This window comes from Alternaria atra, assembly GCF_907166805.1.
Source record: "Alternaria atra isolate CS162 genome assembly, contig: 21, whole genome shotgun sequence".
NCBI classification, from domain to species: Eukaryota; Fungi; Ascomycota; class Dothideomycetes; order Pleosporales; family Pleosporaceae; genus Alternaria; species Alternaria atra.
In genome coordinates this window covers 6,248,015-6,261,989 of record NW_025091319.1, presented here as the reverse complement: position 1 = coordinate 6,261,989, position 13,975 = coordinate 6,248,015, and the positions used below count along the sequence as shown (strand labels likewise).

Below are 13,975 nucleotides of genomic sequence, written 5' to 3'. Positions count from 1 at the left end.
ACAGCATTCAAGGTTGTATCTTTCACGGCTGCCTCAAAATCCATCAGATCCGCTTCCAACCCACGCCGCCGATATACAAGGGCCTTTAGACCGCAAGTACAGCTACCTAGGTATCCTTATCGCCCAGCCCATGCATAGTAGCACCTGGAACCGGTACCTGGTCATTGTTAGAGAAGTCTAAAACATACACGACGAAGCATGATTTACCTCAGGAAAAGACCACCACCTATCGACGTTGTCAATGAACTCCTTGCCCTTCTTCTTGCCATACTCGATGATCCAGGCCTTTTCAGCATTGGACAGTGGATGATGACGCCAGGGACAATCGACTCCCATCTCACAACGTTTACGCGTGAGGAAGGTAGCGAAGCAGAGTCCAAGATCGTGTCGCTGCTCGGATCCGTACCTTGCTGGTGCGATCTTGCCATTACCTCCGTTGATGAATCGCTGGTTCCTGGGTTTGCTTTGGTACATGACTTGGATACGATAGTCGTAGCCGCGTAGGTCTTGCACTGTCGGTGGTATATCATCGACCTTCGCGTTCTCAAGATGGGGAAGGCCTAGATAAGGTTCGCGGACCATCTTCAGTCTATCGGGATGCCAGTTAGAGTCACGCTGCGTCGATTTGACCGCAACGTTCTCAGCAGCGGGAGCAGCATCACCTGTCTCGAGAGCATCATCGTCCCAGTCCACCTTGTCCTCCACGTAGTATCCTGCATGGGTGTAGCCAACGACATAGCCGTCGGTAGTAGCTTCCTGCGATGGACACCACCTCTCGCTGCCGCCACGGTCGTTGTTGTAGTAGCTGTTGGAGTCGCCGTTCAACTTATCTGCAGCAAGGTCGGCGTCAGTCTTGGTCTGGCCAACACGCACCTTGCAAGCACGGGCGATGTGCCCTGTGTCTCCACACCTGAAGCAACCCTTCCTGCCGAAGTTTTGGGCGATCCTACAGTCAGCGGCTCTATGGCCTTTCCAACACTTAGCGAAGGGAAATGACGAAAATACGGTAGCAACCCACCTGGCTCGTTGCAAGCAAAGCATCTCACACCCTCATCCGGCTCACGTCTGCGGTCATCCCGTCGAGGCTGTTTGTCCACCGGCTCGTGGCGCCGTGGGGATCGCTCCCGATACCGGTGCTGTTCATCACGTCGATCTTGGGGGCGGGCAGGCGAATGACTGCGCATACGCTCTTGCGCTCTTCCACGAAGGTGCTCTGCCTCAGCTCGTGCGTAACTTCGATGTCGTACCGCCCGGTTTGGACGGCTTCGATGTTCCATCCGCTGGCTCTCGTAAGCTTCGGGCGGTAGCGCGAGGGGAGGCGGCGGAGGGTGATTTGGGCCATACGGACCTTGTCGTACCCCTCCGGCTCGCATGTTGGGTTGCCGCGACATGCCTACGATTGTCAGTGTAGAAGTTGAGTCAACTTGATTATTTCAAGATCAATTGCGGAGGTCATGGGTTGGTTTGTCAAGGTAAAAGTGGAGAGTTCAAGTGCGTGCCTAGAGCAAGTCTACGTGACCTTGTATCAGCGCACGGGCCAGACCAAACGCGACTCTCACGCAGTACTGTAGGGGGAGTCTGTTATGATATGATGTCAATATAGACTGTTAAGAGCTGAGCCATACTGGAGTCGTCGCTGGAAGCCGCAAGCGCTGACAAGTCTTTCTATTGATCGCATCCTGAGACTTGCCAGGAAAGGTCGCTATGTGGCCAATTAACCCGTGGGTGGCCTTTATGTGCATATCGCAGCACACAGTTCCACAAGTTATATGTAAAGAAAAGTCTTGTAGTATGAGATGTCTCCGCAAAGGTCTACTATCTCTGCCACGTACAAACTTAGATTAACGGTCTTTTGTCACTGACCATCTGACCTGACTGGGTTGCCTCTTCTCTTGCAAATACATGGTCCTTCAAGTATGAGTCGTACATCGGAGTGGCCTTGTATGTCTCGTAGCTATGCAACCTCTCTTGGTTGGTCACGTAGATCTTGAGAGATACAAATTTGTGGGGATTTTGGTGGCGGCTAGAGAATGATAGCATCTGCGTGGAGAGATGTGTTTTGAAATGAACTGGTGAGGTAGCGTACATAGAATCTGGTAGATGGAGTGGTGTCTTGGGGTCTGTTCAGCTTTCCTATCAGTGTTGAAGTGTTCCTCAAGATATGAGTGAGTTCTGCAGGGTCCGATAATGAGGCTGAGAACAGTGTGGACCAGGGCTTGATCTACGACTGTTAGCGTCTTCATCTCAAGCATGTCATCAAAGACTGTCTACTCAGTAAGAAATATAACGAGATATCATTGAAATGCCAATGGCGAGGTTGAATACCTCGCTCGAAACACTGAACCAAACCTGATACAAGTATAGTGTCAGAAGAAGCTACTCCGGTTTTCTCTGCCCACGTCCATGTCTTCAATACTATAACCCCTCCCTGAATACACTCCTCCGACTCTCTGTTGGACTATCATCCATGCTGTCCGCACTACCCGCCTTCTTGTGCTTGGGCACACTCGGCATAGTCGCCGTGGCACCACCCCGATAACTTGTATCGGCATCTAGCACCGGCCTAGGACTCACGCCCCTCAGACTCGCCGCATTGTCATCGCCGAAGGGATTCCTCGCACTCTGCGCATCGAGATGCTCATCGTAGGAGTCGCGCGTGCGACTACGTCCGCGACTAGGTTCGGCGGTATTGTTGTAGGAGGTGGGGTTGGCATAGGGATTGGCGGTTTGACCCTGGGTAGATGCGGGTTCATGCAGACCGAGTTCCTGCTCCTCGTAGTATGCTTCATCGCCTACGCGCGAACTCCAGGCTTCGTCGGGATCGAGTCGGCTTCCTGCGCCGCGGCCTCCGCCGACGCCTCGTCCAGCACTGTAGCCTGCGTCTTCGTAGCCACTACCCGTTGTGTACCGGTTGTTCCTGTTCTTGAATTTGCGCACTTGGGTATCGAACCAGCCTTTGATGCCAGTGGGTGCGGGACCGGGGTAGTTGGAGTTTGCAGTGCCAGAGGCTGAGGAGCGACTGAAGGCCACCATAGGATTCATCGAAGGCGGTGGTAGGCCATTGCGGGATGCGTTCCACCGGGCGTAGAAGTACCACCCGAAGTAGGAGATTGAGAGGAGCAAGAGCAGAATTATGATGAAGACTAGCCAGCCGTTCATGTTGGCGGTGATTGTGTGGGTTGTTGGGGGCGGGTATTAGGGTCGCATATGCGTTCTCGCTGTCGTCGTCACGATTGCGCGGAATCCGATGGGTTCGACGTCGCTGATGCGGATACTCGTGGCTCCAAGGTGCGGGTGCAGGAGGTAACGAACTTGGTGGTGCCCCGGCGTATGTAGTATGCGACGTTGGCTGTCTGCGCCGCAATGTCAATTTGTTGGTGGTGTAGCTGACAGGCGCGGCTGAGTTCCTTCAGTCTAGGCTGCTTCGTATTGCCAAGTGATGATGACGTAACACTTGCTGACGCCGCTGCCCGAATGTAACAATTGTCAGTCTGGGAATGCAATCCCTTGCAATATTTGCAGTGTAGACAACGGCATGCTGCAAATTTCAGACCCCTATCATGAGAATGTGCTCGGTCAAATGTGTTTCAGATTGATGCGTGCTTTTCGTCTCAAGACAATGTTATTATTGAACATGACGCACGTAGACTAGCGTATCTGGCGTAGTCGAAAATTGGGGAAGGTGGGATTGCGCGATTGGGCTGCGAAGATCTATCTACGCCCCATGAATATGGATAGTGTTGCATGCCTTGGGATTGGACTATCAGCCTTCCACATTCCGGATCCTACCGATCATCATCTCTTTTCTACAGACGAATTCGTAAATGATTATCCTCTCATACCTCCGTGGTCGCATTGCTTGAGCAAGCTGCCGGAGTCATTTGTCCCACTAGGCCTCCAACATGAGTTCATCAATCGGCAGCGAGCAGCACAGAAAGATCGTCTTCACAGCGAAATGCATCGACAACCAATCCAAAGCGGTAATCACGTTGCAAGAGCACAAAGATCCTACAAAAACGCCCTTTTTGATCAATGTGTCGAAACAACCTCTCCTTCCGCAATCTCTAGATGATTCACCCGAGCAGCGCGAAACGCACATCATCCTTTCCGTTGGTTCCGGTGACCGAAGTGCACAAGACTTCTTCTCCAATGTCGTACGTCCGATTCTCGAGGCCATACACGGCGAGGAAGTGGTAAAGGGAATGGAAATACACACCACAAAATCAGCCACCAGCATATTGGAACTCACAGACAAAGTTTTGTTTCCAGCCGCCAACGAGGGTAGACCAATTCGCGTCATCCTTCTCTCAGGAGATGGTGGTGTTGTCGACCTCGTAAACGGTCTTTCATCCAATACACCAAATTCCCAAACGTATATCCCACCCCAAGTCGTACTTCTGCCCCTAGGCACAGCAAACGCGCTCTACCACTCGATTAACGCTGGAGCAAACAATACATGGGGTCTACCCGCCCTCGCATCATGGTCAGCAAAACCCCTGCCTACTTTCACAGCTACCTTTTCCCCTGGCGCACGTCTTCTCACGGACGAAGCCCGCCAAGAAGAAGAATTACCGAAAGATGAGCATGGTAATGGTATCCTCCATGGCGCGGTAGTGGCTAGCTGGGGCATGCACGCCTCCCTCGTCGGCGACAGCGACACAGCCGAGTACCGCAAACACGGTGTCGAGCGCTTCAAGATGGCAGCAAAAGAAGCATTGTACCCTGCTGATGGCTCACCACCACACCCTTACAAAGGCAAGATCTCCATCCTCCAAAACGGTGTTCAGTGGATCGCCCTGCCTGAAGAAGAGCATATGTACGTTCTCGCCACTATGGTCTCGCATCTCGAACAGCCGTTTTGCATCTCACCTGCTACTAAACCGCTAGACGGTAGTATGCATCTTGTATATTTTGGGCCGAGGAGTGGTGATGAAATCATGGGTATCATGGGCAAAGCGTACCAGGGTGGTTTGCATGTTGAAGAAGAGGATGTGAGGTATGAGAGTATTGATGGACTGAGGATCGAGTTTGAAGGCAGAGAGGACGATGGCAGATGGAGGCGGATCTGTGTTGATGGGAAGATTGTAAGAGTTGAAGGGAATGGATGGGTCGAGGTCAGGAGGGTTCATGGAGAGAAGGGCGGGGTCAGTGTTTTGGATGTTGTTGTATCGTAGGCAGTGGTATAGCGGGTACTCGCTCTTGCTTGTAGCTTCTCAACACCTCCAGTCTTGGAAAGCGTATCGAGTTGGTATCCACTAGCTGTCAGCGGCCCCAAGATCTAGTGTGAATTTGGTCTTCGTGCAGTGAGGCTATGTGTAGTACTCGCCGGGATAATTCGTCGATGCATGACTCGGCCGTTTGACACCGAGCGACACGGCGAACAGACCTCGCGTTTGGTAATCCAGCTCGCACCTTCGAGAGCCCACTTGCTGCCGCAACATCCTCTTCCTATCTCCCAAATCCGTCTTGGATGATCTTTATTGAAGTCATCTCGATGATGGAGTCCACGCTCTTAGCGAGCGCTATGATATGTTTGTGCGTGAGCCGCCTTGCACGAACCATGGTTGAGGTTGAGGTAGCACCTGCCTTCTGAGCTAAACAAACGTCATGAGTTGCACCAAGTACAAAGGCAGGAACGAACCTTGGAGGTGGATCCGAGACGTGTTCCATCCACGGCCACTTTTCCTTCTAGCCTCTACTCATCGACATCATTCCCCATGTCCTTCTTGCGATGGCTAGAATGCGGAACCCACCACGATCTTGCACATTCCTTTTGCACTACCAATGACCACAGTTGAGCTCTCAACTCACTTCTATACTTCCAATACATTTTCTTGGCCACATGTCTGTTCTCTCCTGGCTGCGATAGATTTCACCGAGCCAGTACCACGATCGTCAAAAAGAAGTACACTCTTGATTCTTCATTAATGCAAACCAGCAATATTTCTCAGAGAAGGACGGCCCGTGGCTCCTGATGCCTTAGCTAAGATCGCATGGTTCGCGGCATTCAGGGGCTCCGCGGGGTCAATGGAAAATGATGTCTCAGGTCTAGTTGGTCTCGAAACAGTTCATGCCGCCATGTTGAGGATCTCAACTCAATCTGAGCGACCTTGATTTTGATAGGTTTATCGCCACTATGAAAGTGGAATTGAGCTAGCAAACGATAGAGCGATCAGTCATCCTAGACTCAGCCCCCAGATGCCAGTCGTCGCGTCCGCCCAGCAGCACAACTTGGCGAAGTCAACGCTATCTCTTCGGATGACGGCAATTCCGGGGTTAGGCAAAAGCAACGTAAGGGATACACGACATCAGCAATTGTGCTGGCAGCGTCTTTCAAGATCATTTCTCAACAGTCACAGACATGTGCGGCTTGTGGCGGTGAATTGCTGAAGTTCAGACTTTCCCGCCCCCACCTGCTTAGAGCTGACAGACGCCATTGAGCAGGCCTATAATTAGGCGACTCCACAGCGGGCACCAGCCGCCCTACAGGGCCGCAATCATGATGGTGATTGAATGGCAAACTGCTACGAGTAGGCCGCGCTCTCAAAGTCATGAATCGCATCAACCCTTGAAAGAAAAAGAAGATTGCATGCGCATCTTGTGTGTTTCTGACATCACGCGCACGTGCATGACGCGTTTCGTCACGACGATCTTGGGCGGCTGTGTGATTACCACCCGGCCCAGCGCATCCAAGCCTACTTACACAAGCAGGGATACCGTCAGCACCAACCTTATTACTTCCCCATCTTTACCGGCGCGGCGCAGCTTCTTTTCTTGCGTCGTATCCGCGAGCAATCGAGCAAGAATCCTCACACCTTCATATCGGCCCTACTCGACATTGATCGCCCACCATGAACATGATGCGCAAGAAGGCGCAGTACGTGAACATCACACCCATTCCGTCTTTTATACCGCGCCAGCTCGCAATCGACTTCCTTCACAGCCACGGCGAGATCCTCGAGTTGAACCCACTCGTTACCGGCCACGAACCCATCAAAGCACCGCGCGACGCTCCAGCAGACGAATTCTATTCAACATGGTACGAGATATCGCAGCGCATACAATATATACCTGGCATTGGCAAGATGGGAAGTGGCGCAATCAAGTTCCGAGGTGTCTTTCATGACCTGCCGTTCGGTCTGCAGACACACACTTATGCGCCTGCAAATGTCGACTTGCGCAACAAGTGGCAGATTTGCGGAAACCAGCCTGGTGAACCACCAGAGCCGAAAGAGCTGGGCTCTGGTGCGCCGCCGGAGGGGCTCTACATACGCGAGGATGTGGAGATCAAGTGCAACGTCACCATGATTAACTTCGTCAAGAAGGAAATGAAGGCGGCTGCGAAGGTCATGGTAGAGCGGTTAGTAAAGAAGGCTGAATTACTCGATTCAGGAGCATTGCAAGCGATGATGGAGAACGGTCGGTTGAAGACGGTCAACCCAGCAGATCGCTCAGCGTTCGGTCAGTCGCCCCAGCCATCGCCAACGCAGCCCTACCAGATGCCCATGTCACCACACAGGCAGAGTCAGCAATACGCGCAGCCCGATCATCAAAACGGCCCGCCCGTGCCGCCGAAGCAGCTCCTAGGCACCAACGACGTAGTGATGGAACTACCAGGCGACTTCTACCACCCTCAATCATCTCCCTCTTACCTACACCCGCACGATAATCGTACCTCCACTGTTTCTGAGCCATCCCAGTACTCACCCCAGCAACAAGATGTGCGCTGGTCGACTGCGTCGCACAGCACCGTCAGCTCACGCCCAAGCTCCTATGCGCCGTCAGAAGGTATGCGGTCGCCAGGCTTAGAGCAAAAGGCATTTGCGGCCGAGTTGCCGACCATGGAGGAGACCAAAGAAGAGCATGACGTGAGACAGAGACGAGAGAGCGACCACAGAGGCCAGCAGAAATACACGTACAATCCGCAGGATTATGCACGGACACAACAACAGTATGCAACAGCGCCGCCATATCCGGTATATGGGCAACACCCACAACGATAATTGACGAGTTTATCACACTTCGTTTGGTTTTGGAGATAAACAGGCAACGGGTATTCCCTCAAGGGTTCGGCGTTCATATGGTGGTTACTTGTTCTATCTTTATGACGGCTTACGACGTTTTGTGTAATTGTTTCAGATATCCCCTTCCGTTCAGTAACGCAATCAAATTTGTTAATCTTCATATACCCGCTCTTCTAACATCCTCTTCGCTATTGTTGATAGTACAGGATAACGATATTGGAAAGACGAGGTGGAACTTGGGGCAGTCTAGGTAAAAAAGAGTATTGCTCCTCATACGACCACACTACCAACACATGAGCAAAAGCATACAACGGCGGGGATTCGCTACTAATGCATCTACCCTCTTCTAACACGCCCCTACAGTCTTGCAGGAGGATGCCGCCGGGAATGACGACCAGAAGAATTCGTCAATGCTGATACTAAAAGGTACCGAGAATAGTTGATAAAGATTGGAAGCAGTACGCACATTATCTATTGTAACAATGTAACTTTGGGCTCACAGTTGGCTGCTAAGTACCTTCAAGACAATGGCGTTGATCCTGACTCTGTGTCGATGGGAGTATGCAAAGGGAAGAAGAATGCAACTATCTAGTGCAAAACTTTCTTCTTAGACCATGTCGATAACTCAGTGCGACGGGTCTTGTCCCTTTCAGCTGAGGAATATATCGACAAACGCCTACTTAACTGTGCGGGCACGGTGCTCTCGATGTGGCGCAAGTTAGTCAAGGAGGCGGACATCGATTGCTTTCATTAAATATTGCGAGCAACTATAGAGCTGTGTTTTCTACTGCTCGACTGTGCTCTGCTACATGGATGCGCGCGCGGGCAAATAGGCGCCGATGTACATTGCTACTTCTACAGGATTATATGCCAGCGAAGTTCAAGAGGGCGAATACTTGATCAAAGTAGCAGGTAGATTGCATTGCATACAGAGATTGTTGACGCCTGATTTGGCCTGCCCTTTTGTGCTTTACTGGGTCTTACATCGACTTCTTCTACAAAAGCTTAGTAACTTCGTTGGCGATATTGCTTAGACATTTTGACGTCCAGTATCAATCCAGCTTTGAAGATTAGCTGTGTTGACCGTCTCGCTTGCATCCAGGCGGGCCATGATGTCAGTAAACGCCTTGACGTACTCCTGGGCTCGCTTTGCCGAAGAATCAGGTGCTACGTACGGGCATGCGAGTAGCCCAACTGCCACGTCGCGCACCTTGTAGACAAGGTGAAGACCATTTGGCTCAATGTCTGCTTGAGGGGTGTTGTGAAGTACGTGGAGAAGTTGAGTGGATATGTCCTCGCGCTCGTGCCAGTGCTGCTCAGGCGAGGTGAGTAAATCCAACTGGTCCAGTAACATGCTTTGAAGCCAGAGATGCGTAACATGAATATTGACGCGTAGTGTACCCAGTTGAGAGGATGAAAAGATATGTGAAGCAGAGTCGAAGTCGGATAATGCGTATTGTCGAAAGGGCCTAGGAGCATCGTCCAAGGCATATTTCAGATCCCGCAAGCGGCGCCTAAGATGCGCAACTTGTGCGGCAGGCGAGCGATTGCGACAGCACAAGCATTCGCCCCTTGTATTGTCGTGTGGATCCTCAATAGCTTGCCAAAAGAGGCGAGAGTGAATGATGAAGCCCATGGTCATGCTCACATCCGATGTTGGCGAAGAGAACGTCTCATGCTTGAAGATCTGCTCGTCTTCGACTTCGATAGGCATGAGTGCCTTGAGATTCGTCGTCGCCATGGTAGCATGATCCAGGAAGGAGAGCTTCTCCTTGCGAAAATTTTGTATCTCTGAATGTACGTAACCATAGAATAGAAGCCAAAAGCCTTTTCTCCGCAGCTGTTTCTCAATACAGTCCAGTTCCTCATATTTATCAACACGGTGGAGGTCAAGCAATCGTCCGAGCTGCATACTCTCCACCTCGATCATGCGAGCATGGTTAGGTTTTCCAACCTGAAAGAAAGCAATAGCCATGAGATACAATGCAGCCCACTTGCTAGAGCCAATTTTTTCAAAGAAGTCGGGCCTACGCAAAGCGGTGAGGAAGCCGTGACAGCGATTGAGCACCTCGGCACGCGAGGGAGCCATGGACAAATCGAGGCTACGATAGCCTTCATATTTGCTGGGAAGCAACGCAACTACGATTGCGCATATAGCGATGAGAAGGCCTAGGAAGTCGTCGTCGTCATTGTCACGATCCTCGTGCAGGGCGAAGCAGAACGATGGCCGATGGACCACGGGAATCAACGGATAGATGCACAGAAGATAGTCGTCCACCATAGTTCGTAAAAGCGCTCGCGAACAGATGCTGTCAGTGCGAAATGCGCCTTGCTGGACAACGATAAACGAAGTAGGACTCGGGAGAGGTACTGCAGAACGCTCGCTCCTAGCGAGATCGAAATTTTGTGACGCATCATCTTGTATCCGCTTGCTATAACGTGACTGTTAGCTGCGGTTCAGGCTTCCTGGTCAACCTTGCTCAAGTCTTTCAAAGCCCAAAAAGGAGGTGCTCGGTCGCGCATAACAAGTCGTCGGCAGCTGTGCCAGAACCTCTGGAGACCGCAAATGACTCCACCGCAGAGCAGCCATTTCTGGATACTTCACTGGATGTTAACCTACCGTTTTGGGCCCCTCCTACCGACCGCTAGTTCGAAAGTGCATTGCAGCTGCAGACGCCGGCAACGCACGCATACTGAATCCGGTACGTTTACGTCTACGCCCAGGTCACAACGCGTCTTCCTAATCCGACATGCATCGCAGGCGCGTGGCGGTCGCGTAGTCTGCGGATTGGTTGTATTGTCAAGCTGCGAAGACACGAGAACCATATTCGTTTGCTGATGCGGATCGCGCCTGGCCAGGACGCGCTCGCCAAGGCCCCAAACGCGCCAGATGTGCCCTCGGCACTTCGGTCCTCGTCATGGCCTGAGTGCTTCCTCTCGAATTTGCGTGATATGACCAAGACCATCAATCAACAGAGCACTACAGAGAAAATTCAAAGATGGAGCGTCTTGCTCATTCAGACATCTCAGTGATCGCTTCCAGTGGCGATGATACCTGGGTTACTGCTAATCACCTTAAAGAATGGAAGAGCATCGATGGAAGCAGCAATGACAACATTTGCAACACAATCGTTCACATTAATCTACGACAGCCAGTACCTTGCTTCCGGCGACACGATCGAACCTGACAGGTGACAGCCAGCGCTACTTGTTCCAACAACGATGTTGTACATCCCAGCATGACTGCACCACCTTCCTTCCTTCTCTTCCCAGAAGCTTGTGTCCCGAAGAACGTCGATTTCGACAACTACCTCAGCACTCTGACCTGCTTCAACGTAGCGCTTCGCAAATCCCTTCAATTCCTTCAACGGCCGACGAATAGGTGGTGAGATCGGCTCAATGTAAACCTGCACGACTTCAGCACCGGCCCTGGAGCCCGTATTGCTCACAGTGCAGCGCACGCTCAGCCGGTCGGTTTGCATGTCCATGTCAAGCTTGAGACTGGACAAGGCGAAACTCGTGTACGACAAGCCGTGGCCGAAAGGGAATAATGGTGCCACTTCGGTCTGCTCGTAGAAACGGTACCCCACGTAGACATCCTCGCCGTACAACACGCGACCACCCTCGGAGCGATAGTTTAAATACGTTGGATTGTCCTTCAATCGGCGGGGGAAAGTTAGAGGCAGTTTTCCTGAGGGGTTCACAGCGCCGAAGAGGATATCCGCGATACCGTTGCCGCCTTCATTCCCACCGTACCACGCATGCAAGATCGCCTTTGCTTTATCGCTCCAAGGCATCGCGACAGGTGTACCGGACTGAACCACAATAGCTGCATTTGGGTTGGCCTCCAGGACTCGTTCGACGAGCGTATCTGTATTCGGCGGAAGATCCATTGATATGCGATCATCACCCTCTGACTCCCACTCGGGACCAAGACCGACACAAATGACCACTTGATCGACCTCGCACGCGAGACGCACTGCGGCATCGATTAAATCCTGTGCGTCCTGGCGCAAACAACCACTGAAGCGCAAACCACCATGACCAAAGTCCACTGTGCCAGGTGTCTTCCTTGTGCTTGTCCTCGCACAGCCCCATTGCACGGTAATGCGATACGATCTGCCTGCAACCAAAGCCTTTGCGCCGGTCTCTTCGAGAGTCCCAGAACCCAAGAAGCTAGGTCCAGGCCTCTGGTTCTCAACATTGCTGATGAGAAGCTCGTCGTCAATATATAGTCTTCCAGTCCCATGCACGCACAGGCCGAAATCATAGGTGCCAGATTCAGTTGGAGCGAAGACACCTTCAGTCTCTGCATACCAAATCTCCTTGAGATCTGGATGATCGTAGTCGAGGAAGAATATGTTCGAGTCGGTCAGTGTTCGTTCCTCAAGTGGGGTCCTCTCCACGTTTGTCGGCGGGTCATTGAAGAAGCGCAGCTTGAAACCGGGTTTCCCGTCCACGGTGAGCTCCTTGCCAAGTTCACGCAACATCTGAAAAGCATATGCGCCTTGTGCAAAATCCACTCCGCCCTTCGCGAGTGATTTAATACCGTCCAATGGTGTGGATGTGGAGTACGCGTTCAGTGATGCGCTACCGCCGCCGCAGTAAGTAGCGATCTTAGCGTTGGGGCCGATGACCGCAATCTTGCGATCCTGGGAGAAGGGAAGGACATTATCCTGGTTCTTAAGGAGCACAATTGAGTCGGCGGCTACCTTCCGAAGAAGACGTCGGTCCACCGGTCGATTCAACTGAGTCTCCGGTGCATTCTCGGGGATACGCGCTTGTGCAGACTTCTTGACCAGCTTGAGGACCGCACGCACCCGCTCGTCGAGCTCAGAGGAAAGCACCTTGTTGGCTGAAACCGCGTGGACGAGCGCTGCTCCTCCCCATCGCGATGGGCCGGGCATCTCTAGGTCGAGACCGGCGTTTATTGCTTCGCTTGTGCTGTACGTGCCGAACCTGCGAGCTGTCAGAACCGCGCAACGATTGTGTGAAAGAGATAGACTAGGCTTACCAGTCACTCACGAAGAGTCCGTCCCACTGCCATTCGTTCCTGAGTACGTCCTTCAATATGCTTCGGTCCTCCGCAACGTGTACGCCGTTGACTCTGTTGTAGGCAGTCATGATCGCTGCTGGGTTGCTGAGCCGCGTCGCGAGCATGAACGGCAGGAGATAGATCTCTCTCAGCGCACGTTGAGTGATAATGGTATTGACCGCCATTCTTTCATGTTCTTGATCGTTACAAACAAGGTGCTTGATAGCAGCGCCTATGTGTTTATCCTTGAGGCCATTGATGTAGCTTGCTGCAAGCATACCGGATAGGAATGGGTCCTCGGAGTAAGACTCGAATCCTCTACCGCCCAACGGCCCTCGCTGGATGTTAATCGTTGGACCAAGGACGACATGTGCTCCTTTTGCTCGAGCCTCGTCGCCGAGTAGATGGCCAATCTCAACGACCAGATCCGAGTCGAACGTAGCGCCGATGGCTGTGCCACATGGAAGGCATGCAGAAGGTACGCTGCCAAAAAACTTGGTACCTCGGATACCGTTGGGACCATCTGATAGTCGTATGGAAGGGATGGATAGTCTGGGTATGTCGCGCGTGTGCCAGAAATCCTTGCCTGCTGCTATGAGCGACGCACTTCAAGTTTCACAGAGGTCCTACCTGAGAGAAGCGACATTTTCTCGTCAATGTTCAGCTGCAGGAGCACTTCCTCAACGTCAAATGGCGCGAACGGAGTCGCGTGCTCCTGATTTGTGTTCTCGTCATTGAAAAGCGCCATGGTGCTGTAGGCGTGGTGGTTAGGAAGGACGGACTGGCCGGCACTGGCAACTGCGACGAGGCCTTGCTATATGGATGCCATTCAAAAGTTACGACATGATCCGATCAGATGCATGGTTGTCGGCGCATATTCAGCGCGGCTTGTCGAGTATTGTCCCGATGCGTGCCT

The 13,975-nt window shown here is 52.2% G+C and overlaps 4 protein-coding genes across 4 annotated transcripts; 2 read left to right on the top strand and 2 right to left on the bottom strand.

Moving 5' to 3' along the window:
- Positions 1 to 106: 106 nt before the first annotated feature.
- Positions 107 to 3,159, bottom strand: ALTATR162_LOCUS2523 (uncharacterized protein; the record flags this gene model as incomplete). The annotated part of the gene is made up of 5 exons (XM_043310129.1): positions 107 to 157; positions 208 to 968; positions 1,019 to 1,136; positions 1,187 to 1,393; positions 2,575 to 3,159. 5 exons carry the CDS (start codon positions 3,157 to 3,159, stop codon positions 107 to 109), a joined length of 1,722 nt encoding a protein of 573 aa, XP_043166064.1.
- Positions 3,160 to 3,902: 743 nt separating this feature from the next.
- On the top strand, positions 3,903 to 5,174 carry ALTATR162_LOCUS2522 (uncharacterized protein; the record flags this gene model as incomplete). The annotated part of the gene is made up of 1 exon (XM_043310128.1): positions 3,903 to 5,174. One exon carries the CDS (start codon positions 3,903 to 3,905, stop codon positions 5,172 to 5,174), a length of 1,272 nt encoding a protein of 423 aa, XP_043166063.1.
- A 1,677-nt stretch (positions 5,175 to 6,851) lies between these two features.
- ALTATR162_LOCUS2521 (uncharacterized protein) lies at positions 6,852 to 8,003 on the top strand (the record flags this gene model as incomplete). The annotated part of the gene is made up of 1 exon (XM_043310127.1): positions 6,852 to 8,003. The coding sequence occupies one exon, from the start codon at positions 6,852 to 6,854 to the stop codon at positions 8,001 to 8,003; it is 1,152 nt and encodes a 383-aa protein (XP_043166062.1).
- Positions 8,004 to 9,054: 1,051 nt separating this feature from the next.
- ALTATR162_LOCUS2520 (uncharacterized protein) lies at positions 9,055 to 13,807 on the bottom strand (the record flags this gene model as incomplete). Its single annotated transcript, XM_043310126.1, has 4 exons — positions 9,055 to 10,456; positions 11,277 to 12,983; positions 13,039 to 13,648; positions 13,690 to 13,807. The coding sequence occupies 4 exons, from the start codon at positions 13,805 to 13,807 to the stop codon at positions 9,055 to 9,057; spliced, it is 3,837 nt and encodes a 1,278-aa protein (XP_043166061.1).
- Positions 13,808 to 13,975: the final 168 nt, after the last annotated feature.